At 41.5% G+C, this 19,079-nt stretch overlaps 1 protein-coding gene across 1 annotated transcript in view; it reads right to left on the reverse strand.

Annotated features, from left to right (window-relative positions):
* Positions 1–19,079, reverse strand: part of Ankfy1 (ankyrin repeat and FYVE domain containing 1) — a 73,489-nt gene that overhangs the window by 44,247 nt on the left and 10,163 nt on the right. Inside the window, exons 2-4 of the mRNA XM_055597256.1 lie at positions 8,698–8,890; positions 6,914–7,032; positions 558–693 (exon numbers count right to left, since the gene is read on the reverse strand). Of these exons, the coding sequence (XP_055453231.1) occupies positions 558–693; positions 6,914–7,032; positions 8,698–8,890 (448 nt within the window). The remainder of the gene's footprint in view (positions 1–557; positions 694–6,913; positions 7,033–8,697; positions 8,891–19,079) is intronic.

The following is a 19,079-nucleotide window of genomic DNA, read 5'->3' on the forward strand; positions in this document are numbered from 1 at the left end:
TTCCTACTGTTCTAAAATGCCAACTTGGGAGAGGAACAGAAAAAATGTACCACAAAAACATACCATGCTACTTTTAAAAAAGCAGTAACACAAATAAAGTAAGACTTTATTAATACTGGTACAAAACCTACTGAACCAAAAAGTACTGAGGACTCCTAGGTTAATTTAGGCACTAATGTGCTTCCCAAAAGGAGTGTCTGACCAAAGACTTCATCTGACTAGATAAATCCAAAGGCAGAATAAAATATTGAAGAAAATATAATGAAAGGCAAAGTCAAGAATCTGGTCGCTGGATTCTATTTGTTCATATCCAGTGGTTAGTTTACACAAGCACATAATGTCAGGTAACAAACAGAAGAAGACAGACAGAACAACAAACAGCACCAGCAAAATGTAGCTCACAAGTAACACAAAGCAAGGGGAAAACAGCCTCTCCCACATCACTTTTAAAGAACCCTAGCAATTACTACTACAGCAGAAGCTGCTTTCCCAGAGCTTGGCAGAAGAAAGCTTAGCTACCACCTCATAGGAGCTTGAATACTTCTGCTATGACTTGCCTCTCCCTAAGGAGCTGGAGCTGAAAGCGATTGGCCAGTTTCATCAACTCAGTCAGGAACACATCATCCTCTCTGAACTCTAACTCATCCGTATAGATCCAGCGAAGCATTGTCATTGTCACCTCAGGATTGGCATCTAGTTAGAAAAAGAAAGCAGATGACATACTTAGGCCTTCTAGAGGTAACCTAAAATCTGTGGTTAGAAAAAAAAAAAATTATGGTATATAGAACTCAAGGAAACACAATGTAACAGGGCCCCACACGTTGGTATGCTTCCAGACCTTAGCACAACTGACACCATGACAGAGGTGCTGTTTAGGCCCTGGAATGTAGACAGCAACACCTGCCAAAATGAAAAAAAAAAAAAAAAAAAAAAAAGAGAGAACCTATAGTTCTGGAAAGGTCCCTTGCTTTTTGGCTTCTACGACTCTGCTACTGACTAATTATTCTTGCTAACCAAGGTATGTCAACCCCAGATATGGTTTTTATGCTTAAAATCCTACCCTGAGAAAGGCTCAGAAATGCATTTGGGTCTCAAACACCCAGTGAAATTGTAGGCCAGCTTAAACAGTGTCCAAGTGATCTTCTCTGGTGAATACTTCCTAACAACACAGCCACTAAAAATGATGACAGTCTGTCTGACTCCAGGAAAAAAAAAAAAAAATGTTAGAACTTTTGTATGAGGAAACCATAATAGGTCAAATTCATTGGGAAAATATCTGAAGGAAAATATTTGAGAAATAAGATTAAAAAATTTTAAAAAATTCATTTATTCATTCTGAGACAGGGATTCTCTGTGTAGCCTTGGCTGTCCTGGAACTCAAGAGCTCCACCTGCCCCCTCTGCCTGCTCAGTGCTGGGATTAAAGGCGTTCACCACCACAACTGCCTGGCTTACTTATTCATTTTTCATCCCTTTTGCAGTTTTGGGTGTAGAAGGACTTTCTTTTATGTGTATGGGGTTTTGCCTGCATGTAGAACTGTGCAACAATTGTGTCCCGGGCCTAAGGAGACCGGAAAGGAATGCTGAAGACCCTGGAACTAGAGTTACAGATGGTTGAATCCCACCACGCGGATACTGGGAATCAAACCCAGATTCTCTGGAAGAGCAGGTAAACTTTCCGCAGCAATTAAATAGACTGTTATCCTAAGCAAACAATAGGACAAACACACATAAATGTGTTTCTTTAATAAGGAAGAACTGAAACAAAATGTTTATTTTTTGATACAAAGTCTCTGACCCTGTAGCATGGGCTGGCCTGGAAGTAAGGGCGACGTTCTTGTCTCAGCCACCCAAGTTTGTGGGATTACACACTCTGCTTACAAAATACTGAGCCCAAGAGAAAGTTAATAAAAACACAGTATATACACACATGAAAATCTGCAACAATTAAGACTATATAGATATATGCATGATAATGTATTTACAGCTGTTTTAAAAACTAGGAATACATTTTGTATAATCTCATTTTTATCATATATATTTGAAAGTGTAACTGTACCACTGTGTATATGCACATATCTCTAAACATACTATACACTCATGCAGCTGTCCATCATCAATCCAACCAATCAATCAAAAACCTGGAAGGATATAAACTAAAATATCAACTCAAGCATAATTCATGATTAATTTTTCTTTTAGCTAATCTTTACCTTGATTTTTATTTAGTAAATATATTTGTAATTTTTTAATGTTAAAGACTGTCTAGCATGCAAAAAGCTTTGGGTTGATCCCTAAATGATTAAAACCAGGTGTAATATGAGCAATTGGAAAGCAGAAGGATCAAGTTCAAGGTCATCGTTGACTACATATTTTGAGTTCCAGGCAAAGCTGGACTACTAGACCCTGTCTCAAAAAGCAAAAACAAACAAACAAACAAACAAAACCCAATACTGTTATTTCTATTAAATATTAAATCAGCTCTCAATTAGTTAGAGTATAGGAAGTGATATCCAGGAGACAAGCTAAAGCCACAGTTTGCATAAACGTCCTCCAAGAGTAGTCAGTCCTGAGCAAGCAGACTCCTAACAGTTCAACTCTTAAGCCCACTCAGACACACTGAAGAGAACTGGGAATGGACCCAGCATCTGCCCTTAACAAGTCCGTTACATTACTGTGATGCTCACTAAAGTTTGGGAGACTATAGTCAATTCTCAGTTATCAAGAAAAAATACAATAAGTCCCAGGAATACATTCTTAGTAACTATGCAACAACAGATTAACTTTCTATTCCAACTATACATAGTGAGGAGGATGGGTTTGAAGGAAGTGCTGTTGAGCAGAACTGAAAACCTGATGTACTCAAAGATTAGATTAATGCCTGCTAAAACAACCAGATAGACAGGGGTAGGGCAAAAATAAACAATGCTGTTTCTTTTTTCCTTTCTCTTCCTCAGTAATGTAGTAATACCACTGAAAACTTTTCATTTCACTTTGTTTTTGATTTTTTGAGACAAGGTTATGTTAAGATAGCCCCAGCTGGCCTGGAGCTCATACCCTCCTACCTCAGCCTCCTAAGTACTGGGATTGCATGAATATGCCACCAACCCAGCTAAAATTTCTATCCCAAAATCACAGTAAATGGGAACACTAAATTTTAAAGAATTGATAAAGTAGCATAAAGGAAAAAAGCATATACACACATAAACATACAGAAACAATGACCAACATAATTATATTTAGAGAATACTACATCTACCTGATTCCTGGTACACACAGATGTGATCCCAGCACTCGAGACAGTGCAGGATCATAAAATATTTATTTATTATACGACATAGGCAGAAGGATGATAAGTTGAACATCAGTCTAAACTGTATAGTGAACTCCACACCGGCCTGGGTAACATAGCATGGCTGTACCTCGAATGAATGAATGAATGCCTAAATGAATGCATGGATGGATGGATGGGTGGGTGGGTAAGTGAATGGATGGATGGATGGATGAATGGATGGATGAATGGAGTAGAGGTCTAGCTCAGTGGTGGAGCGCTTGCCTAGCCTGTGAGATGCCTGAGTTCAAACCTCAGTATTGTTAATAAGCAAAGCACCATATCCAGTGACTGCAGTACATTCTCCTTCCAAATGCACACAGTATATTCCCAGAGACAGATAAACACTGAGTCATAAAACAACAGGGTCTCATAGAGCCCTGACCAGAATGTCACTGACAATGCACCAAAGTATATTTCGTGAGTCTTGCAACTGCTGGCATCAAAATTTTTGATAACTGAAGAATCAAAGGTGGTAGCCTACCCAACATCTTTCTAACAAATGTGAATAATTTTCAAATTTTTATCATCCTTTCTAGTCTTTGTAATACTACCATACATTTTGTGAAGAACACTTCATCAAATGGTTCTTGGAAATAATCCTAATTTTATTCTATAGGTGGTCAGAGATACGCAGCTGCAAAGATCCTATTTTTAAAAAGAAAAGCTGCAGCTCCAAGTGTGCACACATGGGCTGGGGCCTTATGGTAGAGACCCTGCATGCAGGCATTTTCACTCCAGGCGTGAATGGTGCATGCACATGCATCTGCATTTATGTGTGTTTATTTGTGCTCACAAGGGAGAATTAAGGGCTTTAAGCCAAGGCCACACAGAGAAACTGTCTCGAAAAACAACAACAACTAAAAGACACAAGAAACATGAAAGCTCTGTTCTCCTAAATCCAGGAGATCAACACCAATTCTTGCTACTCAACACGGCTCAAGTGTTAGGCACCCCTGGTACCCCTTATTAACCCAATTCAAATGTTTGCTGCAGCAAGCACATAGAGTAACTACATTGCTATATTCGTGGCCCTGGCCCAAAATGATTTGTTAACAGTCCATTACTTCCCCCAGAGTATGAGCTCGGTAGCAGACACTGTATCATAATCACTCAGATTTTCCTTTTCTGTCACTGCACATGGAAATAGGCCTTCTACACTGGTAAGCCTCTGAACAGTCACTCACTTCCACCTTCCTTCTCCCTCCTAGTGTTCCCGATCAAACCAGGGACGCACGCATGAACACATGCATGCTAAGCAAGCAATCTACCAACGAGCACTCCTAGCACAGTGTCCTCTGTTAATATCCCAACAGTCTCCATGTCGTCATTCTTGCAATAACTGCCAACAGCAAAGTTCATGAAAACTGTTTCATGCCTTGTTTTCAAGAGCAGTTAAGCAAGTCCTAATCAATACGATTTCAGGTAAACTTTTGAAAGCAATGTTTTAAGTCCATTTACTTCCACATTTAGCCAAAACTATAAATTCACTGTAACATAAAACAACATCAGAAATTGAGAGATGGCTCACAGGTTAAGAGCACTGACTGCTCTTCCCAGAAGTCCTGAGTTCAATTCCCAGCAACCACATGGTGGCTCACAACCATCTGTAATGGGCTCCAATTTCCTCTTCCAGTGTGTGTGAAGACAGATCATATACATAAAAATAAATAGTTTCTAAAAAAGCACAATATCAATATATATAATTTGGTATATCTATTAAAAACATTTCTTAAAATTACTTTACTTGTGTATGTGTACAATGAGCATACATGCCACGACGCATATGTAGGGATTAGAGGACAACCTGATGTGAAGCTCTTTTCTTCTAGTATGTGGATCCTGGAGAGCAAATTCAGGTTATTAGGTTTGATGGTAAATGCCTTTACTCACTGAGCCATCTCCCAGGCCCTATTAAAATTCTTTTTAAAAAAGTTTACTACATATGTTTAAGGTCCCTAGCTTATTATTAGGAGATACACATATAGCTGGGCATGGAGGGTTCAAGACTAGCATGATCTACACAGTGAGACATCTCAAATAAGTAAATAAAAGCGATGCTCAGCAATTAAGAGCATATACTGCCTTTGTAGATCACCTGAGTTTGGTTCTCAGTACTCACACTAAGAGACTCACAACCATATCCTAGCTCCAGCTTCAGGGAGATCTGTCTCCTTGGGTGCCCATGCACACATTCATGTACCAACACACAAACACATACATACCAAAAATAAGTCAGGCTGGAGAGATGCATCGGTAGCTACAAGCACATTTTATTACTGCAGACCATCCAAGTTAGGCTCCCAGCCCCGTATCAGGTAGCTCACAAGCCTGTTACTGCAGCCACAGGGAAATCTGATGCTTCCAAGGGCACTGTACTCTCATGCACATACCCATGTACAGACATACACACACAATGTAAAAAATAAAAATAAATACTTAAAAAGAAGAAACAAATCCTTTTTTTAAAGTTACCACAGTGAGCTGATCATGGTGGTATACTCACCTTCTATCCTAGACATTAGGAGGCAGAAACAGATGAATATCTAAGTTTGAGGTCAGCCTGGTCCACAGAGAGTTCCCAGACATGGGGTGGAGAAGAAATTACCATGTTGAAACAAATGAACATTCACCATCTCTCACAAGCACTACTAAAATTCTAAACACTGACAGCTATCTTTTGGTGTTATAGAAAACTACCAGGCCAGAGAGATGGCTCACCATGTAAGACACTTGCCGCCAAGCCTGACAATCTGAGTTCAGTCAACTGGAACCTACATGGTAGAAAGAGAGAACCAATTCCTACAAGCAGATCTCTGACCTACACACACACATACACAAACACACATGCGCACACTCACTCACATACACACACAATATTTAGAGAAAAATAGTAAAAGTGGCAGTACACCTTTAATTCTAGTTGTCAAAAACCAGAAGTGGGCATATCTGAGTTCCAGGCCAGCCAGAGCTACATGATGAGTCCCTGTCTTCAATTAATCAATACAAAGAATGACTGAGGAAGTGATGTGGCATCAACTCTGGGATTCCACACACCTACAAGGACATGTACATACACCACATGCAAATAAAAACAACAACAAATCAGCTCGCCTGGCAAGATGACTCAGCAGGTAAAGACGCTTGCCACTCAAACACAGAAACCAGAGTTCAATCCCTTGAACTCCACAAAGTTGGATCTCCAAACACATGTGTGCACATAATGATAATAATGATGATAATAATTTTAAAGATACACGCTTATTGGTAGTTGTGTTTTCTAAACCTAGCAACATAATAGATACTCCAATATGTATGACTTGTCATCCAAGGAGTAAATATAACGGTGAAGAACAACCTGAGACTGGAGAGATGGAGAGACGGCTCAGCGGTAAAGCACCAGAAGCTGTGGGTTCAATCCCCACACCCAAGGTGAACACCACCGTCTGTGACTCCAGTGCCAAGGGGTCTGACACCCTCTTCTCACCTCCTTGGGCACTGCATGAATGTGGTGCACAGACAGAAATGCATACATGTCTTGTCTTGTGTGGTGTTCGTTCTGTGTTCTGACAGTCAGACTCACCTGACAAGTCTAGCTCCTCCGTGGAAGACAAGTTGGACAGACTCCAGCTATCACTGCGGGCGGCCAGGACAAACTTGTGAGCACTGATGTGCCTGGCTCCAACCTTGATCTTCAAATCACTGATGAGGAAAATAGCCAAAGATATAGAAAGAAAATGTCATCCTAACTAGGCAAGCTAGGATTCCCACCTGAATAAGAACATTAATATTACTCCCACATGGAATATGATTATCAACATGAATCTGCAAAAGAAAAAATAAATCACAGTGGCATTTCCATATGCTGGACCATTCTCCTGTGTTGCTGGGACTATTTTAACTTCTACCTCAGTTCCACAATATTTGTTCCACAATAACATCAAACAATGTTAAAAAGAGGGACTATGAACAAATTAGTTCACACAAAGCAGTTTTTTTAGAAAACAAAACCTAATACCTGGACTCCTGTCTCCATCAAAATGTAGCATTTAGCAAAACTGCAACATTGGAGATGTAGCGGGAAAAGGATCAAAAATTCAAGATTATCCTTAACCAAGGCAAGTTTAGGGCCATTCTGAGGTACAGAAATAAATAAATAACTACTATATTCCAGTAATTCCAATATTCAGGAAGGAGGAGGATCTCCGAGTTCGAGGCTAATCTGAGCTAAATAGCAAGTTCCAAGTCAGCCAGGGACACTTAGTGAGACGAATGAAAGGAGAGAGAGAGAGAGAGAGAGAGAGAGAGAGAGAGAGAGAGAGAGGAAGGAGGGAAGGAAGGAAGGAAGGAAGGAAGGAAGGAAGGAAGGAAGGAAGGAAGGAAGGAGTGCTGAAAACAATCAATCCTTGGTATGTGTCAACTATTCTAAGTATTAAACATCTACGACTTAATTTAATCTTTACTCAGACCCTAAAATGAGTGGTGCTGATCACCCCTTGTAGATCAGGAACCTAAAGAGCCATAGCTTGAAGGCAAGGAGCGAGTGAGTAGCTTCTAACAGACAAGGACACTGCTCATCTTTCTATTGGTCTGGTGTTGGTTTGTGCCCAGGTGAGCATGCAGATGGTGTGCGTGTGGAAGCCAGAGGAACATCTTTGATGCCATTCTTCAGCTGCCATCTGCCTGTTACTGGGTCTCTCACTTCCCTGAACACGCCCTCTTAGGCTAGGCTTGCTGGGCGATGAGCCCCAGGCTCTGCCTGTCTCTGTCCTCCTAGTATTAAGATTTTAAGTGCCTGCCATCAGGTTCTAATTTTTTTCATATGGGTTCTTGGATCAAACTCAGGTTCTTGTGTACCTTACTGACATCAGCCCAGCTCTTATTTTTGTTGTTATGAAATGAGGGCTCAGTCTCAATATAGCCCACACTTAGAGTGGACCTCACTACGTAGCCGAGGCTGCCCTCAAACTTTTGATAATCCTCTTAGTGTTCTCAGTACTGAGATTACAAATTTGAGCTACCACACCTGGTTCACTGCTGATAATTTTGATTAGAGAGAAGTAAATTTGGCAAGAAAATGAACAAGAAGCCAGAAGTGTAGGCAGGTCTAATTCTGTCTACCTCAGAGGCTCAAACAGAAGAAATCACAAGTTCAATGGCAGCCTCCCAACCTAGTAAGACTCTGTCTCAGAACAAGGGGGAAAAGAGCTGAGGATACAGCTCAGCAATACAGCACTTACCCAATATATACAGAGCCTGTTTCAACCCCAAGGAGTACAAAATAAGAGAGACTGAGAAGACATTGTAATGTGTTTGAAATGGCCAGAGATGAAACAGAAGGTGCAGCTTCTGATTCCGGAGGCTCACCTGTACTGCTCCTGCTCATAAAGGCCTGCCACTATGGCCAGCAAGCGGCTGATGAAAGACTCACTACTATTCTCCTTGTTTGCCTGTGCAGCCAAAAGTGAGCATCTTTTCTCCGTCTCTGCCAGCTTCTTCTGCAGCTTGACATACTCTTGTCTTAGAAGCATCAAATGCTTCTCCAACTTGGCCACCTCCTCTGCAAGAGAAACAAGGAAATTTTACATTGCAGGTGCAAGGCAAATCACATTCACCACTCCCCTAGCCGTGTGGTCTGTTTCTGCATAATCTGAAAGAATCAAGTATGACTTTGTGGGCTATCAAGATGGCTCAGAAAATAAAAGCATTTGCAAGCACAGCCTGAGGACCTGAGATTAATCCCTAGGATCCGCATGACAGAACGTGAGAACTTACTCCTCTGACTTTCAAAACAGATATTGTGACATGCATATGCGTACACACATACAGACTCAACACACAAAATAAATAACAAAAAAATGCAATTGAAAAAAAAACCATGAAGTACTCTACTACCTGAGAGGCTCAAACAAGAGAAGTCACAAGTTCAACAAGCATGCGCCTTTTAGATAGCGATGGTGCCTATCTTTAATCCCAGCACTTGGGAGGCAGATGCAGGCAGATTTCTGTGAGTTTGAGGCCAACTTGGCCCACAGAGCAGGTTCCAGGACAGCCAGGGCTGCACAGAGAGCAGACAGACAGACAGGGGTGGGGGGCAGTGAGATGGCTCAATAGATAAAGGCAGTTGCTGCTGAGCCTGACAACTTGAGTTTGATCCCTAGGACTCACATGGTGGAAAGAACCAACACCCCTGGGTTGTCCTCCGACCTCTACTCTCATATATGGCATGGGCCCAGACATTCATACTAAACACACACAGATACACACATACAAAAATGTAAAAAGAATTAAATAAGCAGGATGTAAAACTCAACATTTTCTAATTCTAATTTAATGTAAATATTCACATATGTGCAGAGTAAAAGGCAAATTATATTAACAAATAACAAATCCTCCTGCAAATGACATCTTTTTGGTACTTTGTCATTTTATAGCAAATATGTCCTGCTTTCATAATTAGAAAAAGTGAAAAAAAAAAAAAGAAGTGTTTTAAAAGATATACTTTAAATGCTAATACACTATGATCTTCATTCCCATACACACATCATGTATATATGTGTCCACTATTTCTCCTCATTTAGAGTATGCACATTCAATAAATGCCTGGAGTACAGAAATGGATGCTCACCCCATCTCAGGGATAAGTCAATATTCCCAGAAAAATAAAAACGAAAAGAATTTACAAAATGACAACATTAACATTTTTCCTAATTCTGCAATCATTTGCCCTACAAATATCGAAACCAAACATTTCTTTTAAAAATATGTATTTATTTGAATATGTACGAGTTATTTGCCTGCATGCATGTATGTATGTAAGTAAATAAGTATATATGTATGTATGTGTACTGCACGCATGCCTAGGTCAGGAGGGCACCAGATCCCCTAATAGTAAAGTTGAAGACAGGTGTTAGCACTATAGGTTCTGGGAACTGAACCCAGGTCTATGGGGTTAAACAGCAAGTGCTCTTAACTGCTGAGCCACCTCTCCAGCCCCCCAAACATTTTCTTTTCTTTTTCTTTTTCTTTTTTTTTTCCCCTCTCTTTTTTGTTTTTGTTTTTCAAGACAGGGTTTCTCTATGTAGTCCTGGCTGTCCTGGAACATGCTCTACAAATCAGGATGATCTCAATCTCAGAGATCCACCAGCTTCTGCCAAGTGCTGGGATTAAAGGTGTGCACCACCACCACCACAAAAAAACAAAACAAAACAAAACAACAACAACAACGAAAACAGCTGGCTGGACTTAAAATTATACTAAGCACCTCGAGTTAGGCCCAGATCACTGGCTCTCAAGAGCTCGTCATAGTGACTCAAGACTAAAGAGCCAAAAAAGTACAACTACTGACCTCCAAGGCAGAAATATTGAGCACAGAGAATGCAACACTAGCACGAGAAATACAAACTCCATCTCATAGAGCGGGGAGATATCAAGGTGGATAAAAAGAAAAACCTTACCCTAGAATTTAGTTTACATTCCACACAAACAATAAATGCAAATTTGCCTACTGAGATACTTGTCAAGACATTGCAACAAGAATGTTAAAACATCATATTTTGCTTACTTAGGGCCAGAATGTTTGTGACCTTGGGTTAAATCCTATGAATGTTCCTTTTATTCCTAAAGCCAAAAAATATGCCTCATAAAACCACCTGACAATTTCATTTACTAAAGGAAGTTTTTTGCCTCCATACAATCTAACCTAGGCCTATAATGTTTTCAGCCTCTGAGACTTACTACTTAATAAGCACATTCAATTCAGCTGTTCTGGCTCAAACTCCTCTCCCAGCTAATTTATTCAATCTGGCTTTTCTCTTAGCCTCTGAATTGCTCTGCTTGGCCTCAAACTAACTACAGGAATCTGCTCTAATCTCCTGGCTCCTTCTCATTCTCTGGCCTGAGTTCTCTCTCTGCAACCTGTCTCTCTATTACTGTCTTGGTAAAACTGGACCCTCTCTCCTCGTTCTCTGTGTTGCTCCCTTAAGTGTTCTCTGTTCTCGTGAGAGTTGGGCTTATCCTAGTCTGTAAAATCTTTCTTTGATTCATCACTTTTTCTGCCACTCAATTAGACATCACTTTCAAATAGGGATGCTTCCTTCTACAAACTTTACCTTTATTATTTGGGATTAAAGGTATGTATGTTCCACCACACATGGACCTAAGCTTTTCTTTATCTGGAAGTTGCTCTAAACCAGGCTGGCCTTGAACTGAGGTCTCCTTGCCTCTGTCTCCCAGATTACAGGCATGTTTGTATTGCAGCCAGATCACACAGACCTAGGTCTTTGGATGTGATCTCTTGACAGAGTAGCAAGTTTCATTCTGAATTAAAATTCCTCTACATTTTATTCATTCATTCATTCATTTGCTTGTTTATTTAAACCAGGCTCTCTACATAGCCCTGGCTATCCTGGAAATACATAGACCAGGCTGGCCTCAAACTCAGAGGTCACCCTGCCTCTGCCTCCTGAGTGCTGAGATTAAAGGTGCGTGCCACCACCATACCTAGTCCCTTCACTTAATCTTTAAATCTTGCTGTAAAGTAGTTCTTTTAAGCAATGTTACTTAAAACATACTACCACCATACAGATCTCTTAAGCCCAACTCTCTTGAGAAACCTGTACTCATGTCTTGGATGTGTGTCTTCTTTTTCCTAGGACTGCTTGCCCCTTACATCAGCATTTGCCCTTAAGCCATGTGCTATCTCTTATCTTTTCTTTCTTTTAATTTTTTATTCTTTTTGGGTTTTATATCATGCACTCCATTCCTACTCATCTCCCTATCCTCTCATATCTGCCCTTTGGCCTGGCAACCACCCTCAAAACACATACACACACATACCAAAATACAAAGCATAGAAAACATCTCATTAAACTGGGTGCATGCCTGTGATCCCAGCACGCAGGGAGGCAGAGGCAGGTGGATAGCTGTGAGTTCAAGGCCAGCCTGGTCTACAAAGCGAGTCCAGGACAGCCAAGGCTACAGAGAAACCCTGTCTCAAAAAAAAAAAAAAAAAAAAAAAAAAAAAAAAAAAAGGCAAGAAGAAAGAAAAGATCTCACTGTGGAAGCTGTAGTGTGTCACAGTGTGGCCCACACTATATCCCTCTGTCCACACATCTTCACTTGCAAGAGTTCATCACAGTGAGATACTGGTCTGGTTTGAGATCTCTGGCTTCTACATCATCAATACTGGATCCTCACTGGGACTCCTCCTGGTTATCCTGCTGTTGCCCTGTGCTGTAGAGATCCCGCAGCTTGGAGAAGCAGGACTGGCCCTTTCACACATCCCAACCATTCACAGAGGATATAGACTGTGGGAGGGGCCAGCTCGGAGCCCCGGATCTGGGCCTGGGCGGTGGCTGAGCTGGTCAGCCGCTGGTTCTCCCTTAGCCACTCCACCAGAGTGAGTTCTCCAGCGCTGCTCCGGCTAGACCACCCAATGCTGCCTCCGATAGGAGGCAGGTCAGCTCTCCTGCTCTCCTGCCCTCAGGGCCAGCTCACTGGTACCCACACCTCTAGAGCCAGCCCCACTGTGCTGTCCAGTCAAGGTGCAAGGCAAGGCCCACTTTCTCAAGTGCTGCAGCCTGCCAGGGGCTGGGGCTGGCTACTCTCATCCTTGGGCTGATTAACCTACACCTGCTTCCACTAGGTCTACTATGCTGCCCAGGTGAGCTAAGGGCCCACTTTCGCAAGTGCTGAAGCCAGCGAGGGACAAGGCCAGCTAACCCACTCTCGTGACCCCAGAACCAGCTCTCCCAACCAATGGAAGTAGTGAGGAGCAACAGGGCAGAGAGCATCGGGTTTGTCACCATAAGCATACAAGGTCTACCATGCAGGGCTGGCTCACTTGCAAGCCCACCACCAGGGTCAGCTCTGCTGCGCTGTCCAGGCGAGGTGCAGCGCCTGCTCTCCCATACTGAGCTGTAGTAATTCAGATAGTATACTACTGGCATCAACACAGATTTTAGAGAACGCAATACAAACAACAAACCCCTAAGAACAGACCTTCACAAGCACAACTAATAGCTCAGCAACAGTGGCACAATACTTCAATAAGCAAGAACAGTCTAGAGCAAGTTGACAGCCACATGAAAACAGACCCCAGCTTTTATCTCGCTGTATACAGAAATGAACTCAAAATAACAGAATGAACCTATAGAATATATGCCTAAAAAACACACAAAAATAAGATTAGCTTCCCATTAGGCAAAGATTCATTTTTTCACTTTTTACTTTTTTGAGACAGGGTCTTACTATGTAGCCTTGGCTGACCTTTAACTCACTATGTAGATCAGGCTGGACTCTAACTCGGAGACATCTGACTGCCTCTGCCTCTTAAATACTGACATTAAAGATATGTGTCACTGGGCTCTGCAAAAATGTCTTAAACTGGACCAAAAAATGATTTACAGAAAAAAATTATAATCTGCTCTCTATTTTTTATATTTCTTAACTTATTTGTTAAAATTCCTTCAAAAGACACAAGAATATGAAAGTTAAGTCAAAGACTGTAAAAAATACCCAATAAAAACTTGTGGCTTAATCAGACAACACACTAAAAGGGGGGGAAAGGGCACTTAGCATATTTCAAAGAAAAGAAATATTTGGTAAACATAAAAAAGAGAAAAACAAACACAAAAATTAAAAATACGGACACAGAAAAGAATAATTAAAAGCTTCTTATGCTGTTGATGGGAATATGAGGGCACAGCGACTGTGTAAAATGGTCTGACCAAAGAAATATCTCAGGGAGGTGCCTGGGAAGTTAAAGAGAGACTAGTCAGCAATGTTTGTGTGACCTTCCTCAAGGGGAAGGTGGAAGGAAGGGTAATGTCTAACATTCAAGACAGACACTTTCCAAGTCAATTCATTTAATCATAGCAACAACTTAGCGCTGGATATCACTATTCCTGTCTAACCGCTGAGCAAAAGCAGTTTCAGACAAGTTAACTGACTTGCCTCAGGTCACTCAGAAAGCAAGTGCTAAGCCAGGACAATGTCTTTCCCACCCTGCTGCCTACCTCAATTCAGGTTCCCATGAGTCCCAAATGCCATCCGGCTGATGTCATTTTCCAACAAGCTTGTTAAAAAGTGAAACATATGCCCACGTGAAGACCTGTATCTAAACATTTAATAAAGTTGTACTCACAAAAACTGCAAACCTCTCAAAATCTAGTTGGAAAATGGCTACAATTGTTAGACATGCACACAGTGAAATACTCCTTGCTAATAAAAAACAATAATGCAATAGCGGGAGGGGCATAGGAGAAGAAGAGGGAGGGGGATACAGCTGGGATACAAAGTGAATAAACTGTAATTAATAAAAATAAAATAAAATTAAAAAATAATGCAATAACATGAATTCACCTCAACAGCACTGTGTTAAGTGAAAGAAAAACCAGACACACTGCATGATTCCACATGAACATAAGAGTGGACTACAGATAAGGACAGAAAGCGTGCCAGAGGCCATGTGCTTGGGAATGATTTCAAAGAAGCTCAAGGTAACACTTGCAGGGTGAGAAATCATCCATCATAATTATGACAGAGGTAACATGACTGCAGATACCTGTCAACTAACAGGTAAAACAATGAATTTGTTTATAATTAGTTATCCCTCGATAAAGCTAAAGATACCAACATCTTTCTCGGGAATGGAGGTTTCCTGCTGATCTGAACTCTAGTGTGACATTTCCTTGAAGCCTCAGCACCATTCACACATGTAACCACTTACCCTTCTTAGTCTTCCTATTTCATTTTATCAATATTTCCAAAACACAAAATAACCAACCAATCTACCCTAATTGCTTCCCACTGCCTACAAAGTATAAATTTCCAGGCTAGCAGGATGGCTCCATGGGGGTGGGGGGAGGGCACTTTCCATGCAAGCCTGCTAAGCTGAGTTTGATCCCCAGAGCCCACAGGTGGAAAGAAAGACCAACTTCTGCAAGCTAGTTTCTGAATTCCAAGGCATGCACCCACCCAAACAGTAATTTTTAAACACAAACTTCCTAATTTGGCATTTTGGTTTCCTCAGTAAATTTTAGTGCAAGAAGTGACTTCTTTCTTTCTACAGTTCTATGACCTGTACATCACGGTCCTCAAGCAGTGAAACAATACAAAGGTACTTTAGAAATCTTACAACTGAACAAGTAAAACACAAGGCCCCTGTGAATGGTGTCTGCGGTGTGAGGTGGCCTGAGGATGCAGCTCAGAGGCAGACCGCAAGTCCTCGGGGAAGGAACAAAGGGGCAGTCCCTATGAGTGCCGGGATGATGGGCTGGATCTGCCTGTCTTTCTGAGTCCTGAGCCACAAAGATGCAGCTTCACTTTTTTCTTTCTGTTGGGCCAGTCTCTTTCAGATGCTGACTAGAACTGATGTTTTAGCTGTTGTTTGTTTTTGGTACTTTGGACTTCCTTGTTTTTTTCTAAAGCGCCCCCTCCCTGCCATGTAGCTGATTTTTATGCAGGCTTAACTCAAACCACAAGAGTTGTTGGTTTTTGTTTTTTCCCCCCTTCTTTTCTCCATCCCATTCCTTCAAAAGCTTTGAAAGTTACAGCTTGCCTCCCTGGCCTTTCCTTTTACACTTTAATAAAATTGTCAGCTTTGAATAAGTTTTGGCTCTGACTCCCAAAAAGGAATTTTCAAAATTCAAGTATGAACACAAAAAGCAGAGGGAGATTTGATCCATACAGGCAGAAGGCCATGTGAAGACTGCAGCAATGGCACTACAAAGAGACACCAACAGAGAGCCGACAGTGGGGTCAAGAACCAGATTCCCATGCTGGACAGTGGCAAACCCCTTTGAGCCCCACACGAGGCAGAGGCAGGCAGAGCTCTGTGAGTGGAGGCTAGCTTGGTTCCAGGACAGTCAGGGCTAAATAGTGAGACCCTATCAAGAAAACGAAAGAAAAACAAAAACAAAAAAAAAAAACCTATCAGGCTAGACAAATCTCGGTGATGGCAGTGAACACTACATTTGCAGAAGATGTCGACTCTCTGCACCCCCAGGGGGCAGCTCATTCTGCCCGAAACTCCAGCTCTGAAGAAGCATTTGGTATCTCTGCCCTCTGCAAGCACTGCACTCGCACATATACAAATAAAGAAAATGGGTTTTACATTTAAAAACTGTTTAAAGAAACAGGCTATTTTCCCAGAGACATGAGAGTGTTATTTTTATATAAAATCCCAAGCGTTCGATTTTACCAATAAAGACTCAGGAGACACATGCTGATGTGAAAGCCTGCTAGCTCAGAGAGGCAGAAAAAGCACCCAGCTTTTTGTGAGTGTGTGCATGTGCATTTGCATGCGCTATGGATTTATTCTAGGGCCTAATTCATGCTAGGCACACATTCCTAGAGTTGAAACCCACTTAGGTTATAGATTGCCTAAAATCACACAATAGCAGGTGAGAGTAAAGACGGGTCTGTTAGAGGTTGCCCCCTAGGAGGCTTATGTGTTGAGGGCTTGGCATTGCTATGGAAAGATGAGTAGTTATGTCAGGTCTGATGAGGAATTTATAATTTTATGGCATTACTGGAAGCTGGCAGAAACCTTTGAAGGCAGGACCTTGTTAGAAGAAGTGGGATTCTAGAGACAAGAAGACAGAACATGTTCACAGCCTCTTACTATCTGTCCTCTTCCAGGCCATAGGGAGATGAGCAGCTCTGCTCCACCACACCCTTCCTCCATGATGATCTTCTTCACCACAGGCCCAGAAATAAGAAAGCCAGTCAACTATGGACTACCCCTTCTGAATCCCTGAGCCAAAATAATGTTGCTCTAGTCCCTTCTTCCCAAGCACACAGGTGTGTACCACTGCACCTGGTTCATGCAGTGCAAAGGATCAAGCTGATATTCCAAGTAAGCAAAAGTACACAGCCCCAGGCCAATCCTTCCTTTCTCCCTGAACAGTGCCTGTTATCTCTTACAACCACAGATGCCTAATCTATCTGTATGTGCACAGTTTGCGGGTTTACATGTGGATGAGTAGATCAGAGGACAACTTTCAGAAAAAGGTTCTCTCTTCTACCATGTACATCCGAGGGATGGAACACGTGTTGTCATACTTAGGGCAGCATGCTCCCCCACTACCCACCAAACTATCTTAGACCAACTAGCAGATTGTTAAACCTAAACCCATCTTCACTCTACCATAGCATCTGACTAAAAAATGTCAGAATATCAAAGATTTAATATCATTATCTAATTTGTCAGTCTATAGACTCTTCTGCTACTACAGTTCCAACCTACACTGGTTCAAAAAGTCTGTGCATGTGTGCGTGAGAGTGTGTGTGTGTGTGTAACTGAGACTGAATCCAAGGGCCTCATGAATAACAATCAACTGTTGTATGACTAAGCTATATCACTGTCCATTTTTCTCTCTCCTTTAGAATTGAGATGAAGTCTATGTTACCCAGACTGGTCTAGCACTCATGGACTTAACAGATCCATTACAGCCTCCCAAGAAGCTTACACCATTGTGCTAGGCTAACAAGTCTGTTACGATTAGCAAATACACACATTTCCTTTCTCTATACTCATAATTCTTACATAGTACTCATGATTGTAACAGTAAACTCTTCTGTATAATATATTGACTAATTACTCTATCCTTAATCTATTTTAATGATGCCCGTTAAATAAAAGTAAAAGTGCTCTAAAGCTATATTAAAAATAGCATTTTAAGGGCTATAAGAATAATTTCCGTCTCCAACACTCATCTCAGGATCTCCTACACACTTCATTTCATTACAGTGAGAACATATATACCATCATTCTCTTCTCATGGCAATTAAAATAAAAAAGCATGTCACTGGAACTGAGTTACTACTGCTGCTCCTCCCCTGGACCTGTGAGAGTGCAGGCTGACTTATTCAATTAGTTTGATAAAGGAGTATCCATGAATCAAGGATGGTAAACATCTGTTCATCAGAGTAAGAGAATAACAACGTATTAATGGTTGAAGATGCACACTGGCACCCTATGAAAGCAGCAGCAGACAAAACTACAATACTGCTGGGAGGGCAGCGCAGAGGAGTACTCAGGGTCCTAGCAACCCTGCTCTTCTGCATCTTGCCCTTTCATGGAAAACTGTCCAGATAGTAGTAAATATACAGTGGTACTAGGCCGGCTAGTTTTAGGTCAACTTGACACAATCATAGTCACCTGAGAGGAGGGAACCTAAACTGTGAAAATGCCTCTATAAGATCGGGCTACTGGAAAGAATGTAGGACATTTTTTTAATTAGTAATTGATGTCGGAGGCCCAGCCTAATGTGGGTGGTGCCATCCCTGGTCTGGTGGTTCTGAGTCCTATAAGAAAGCAGGCTGAGCAAGCCACAAGAGCCAACCAGTAAATAGCACTCCTCTGGCCTCTGCGATAGCTCCTGCCTCCAGGTTCCTACCCTGCTTGAGTTCCTATCCTAAATGCTTTTGATGGCAAGTTGTTACATGGAAGGTGAGTGGCCAAGCTGCTTTTGGTCATGGTGCTTTATAACAGCAACAGTAACCCTAACTAAAACAGGTATTAATAGATATTTAATATTCCAGGTTTCTACCCTTTAAAAAAATAATCTAGGAAGCTAGGCACTGTGGCTCATGCTCATCATCCTAGCATTCAGGAAACCAAGGTAAGAGGATCCATTGCAGGTTCAAGCCTTGGATGCTTTGACAAATTCTAAGAGCTATCAAACTTGCTTTAAAAAATAATAATAACTTCACTCCAACACAAATTAAAGTTACTGCTGAGG

The sequence above is a fragment of the Psammomys obesus genome, unplaced genomic scaffold (assembly GCF_907164565.1).
Source record: "Psammomys obesus unplaced genomic scaffold, mPsaObe1.curated_primary_1811, whole genome shotgun sequence".
Lineage (NCBI taxonomy): Eukaryota > Metazoa > Chordata > Mammalia > Rodentia > Muridae > Psammomys > Psammomys obesus.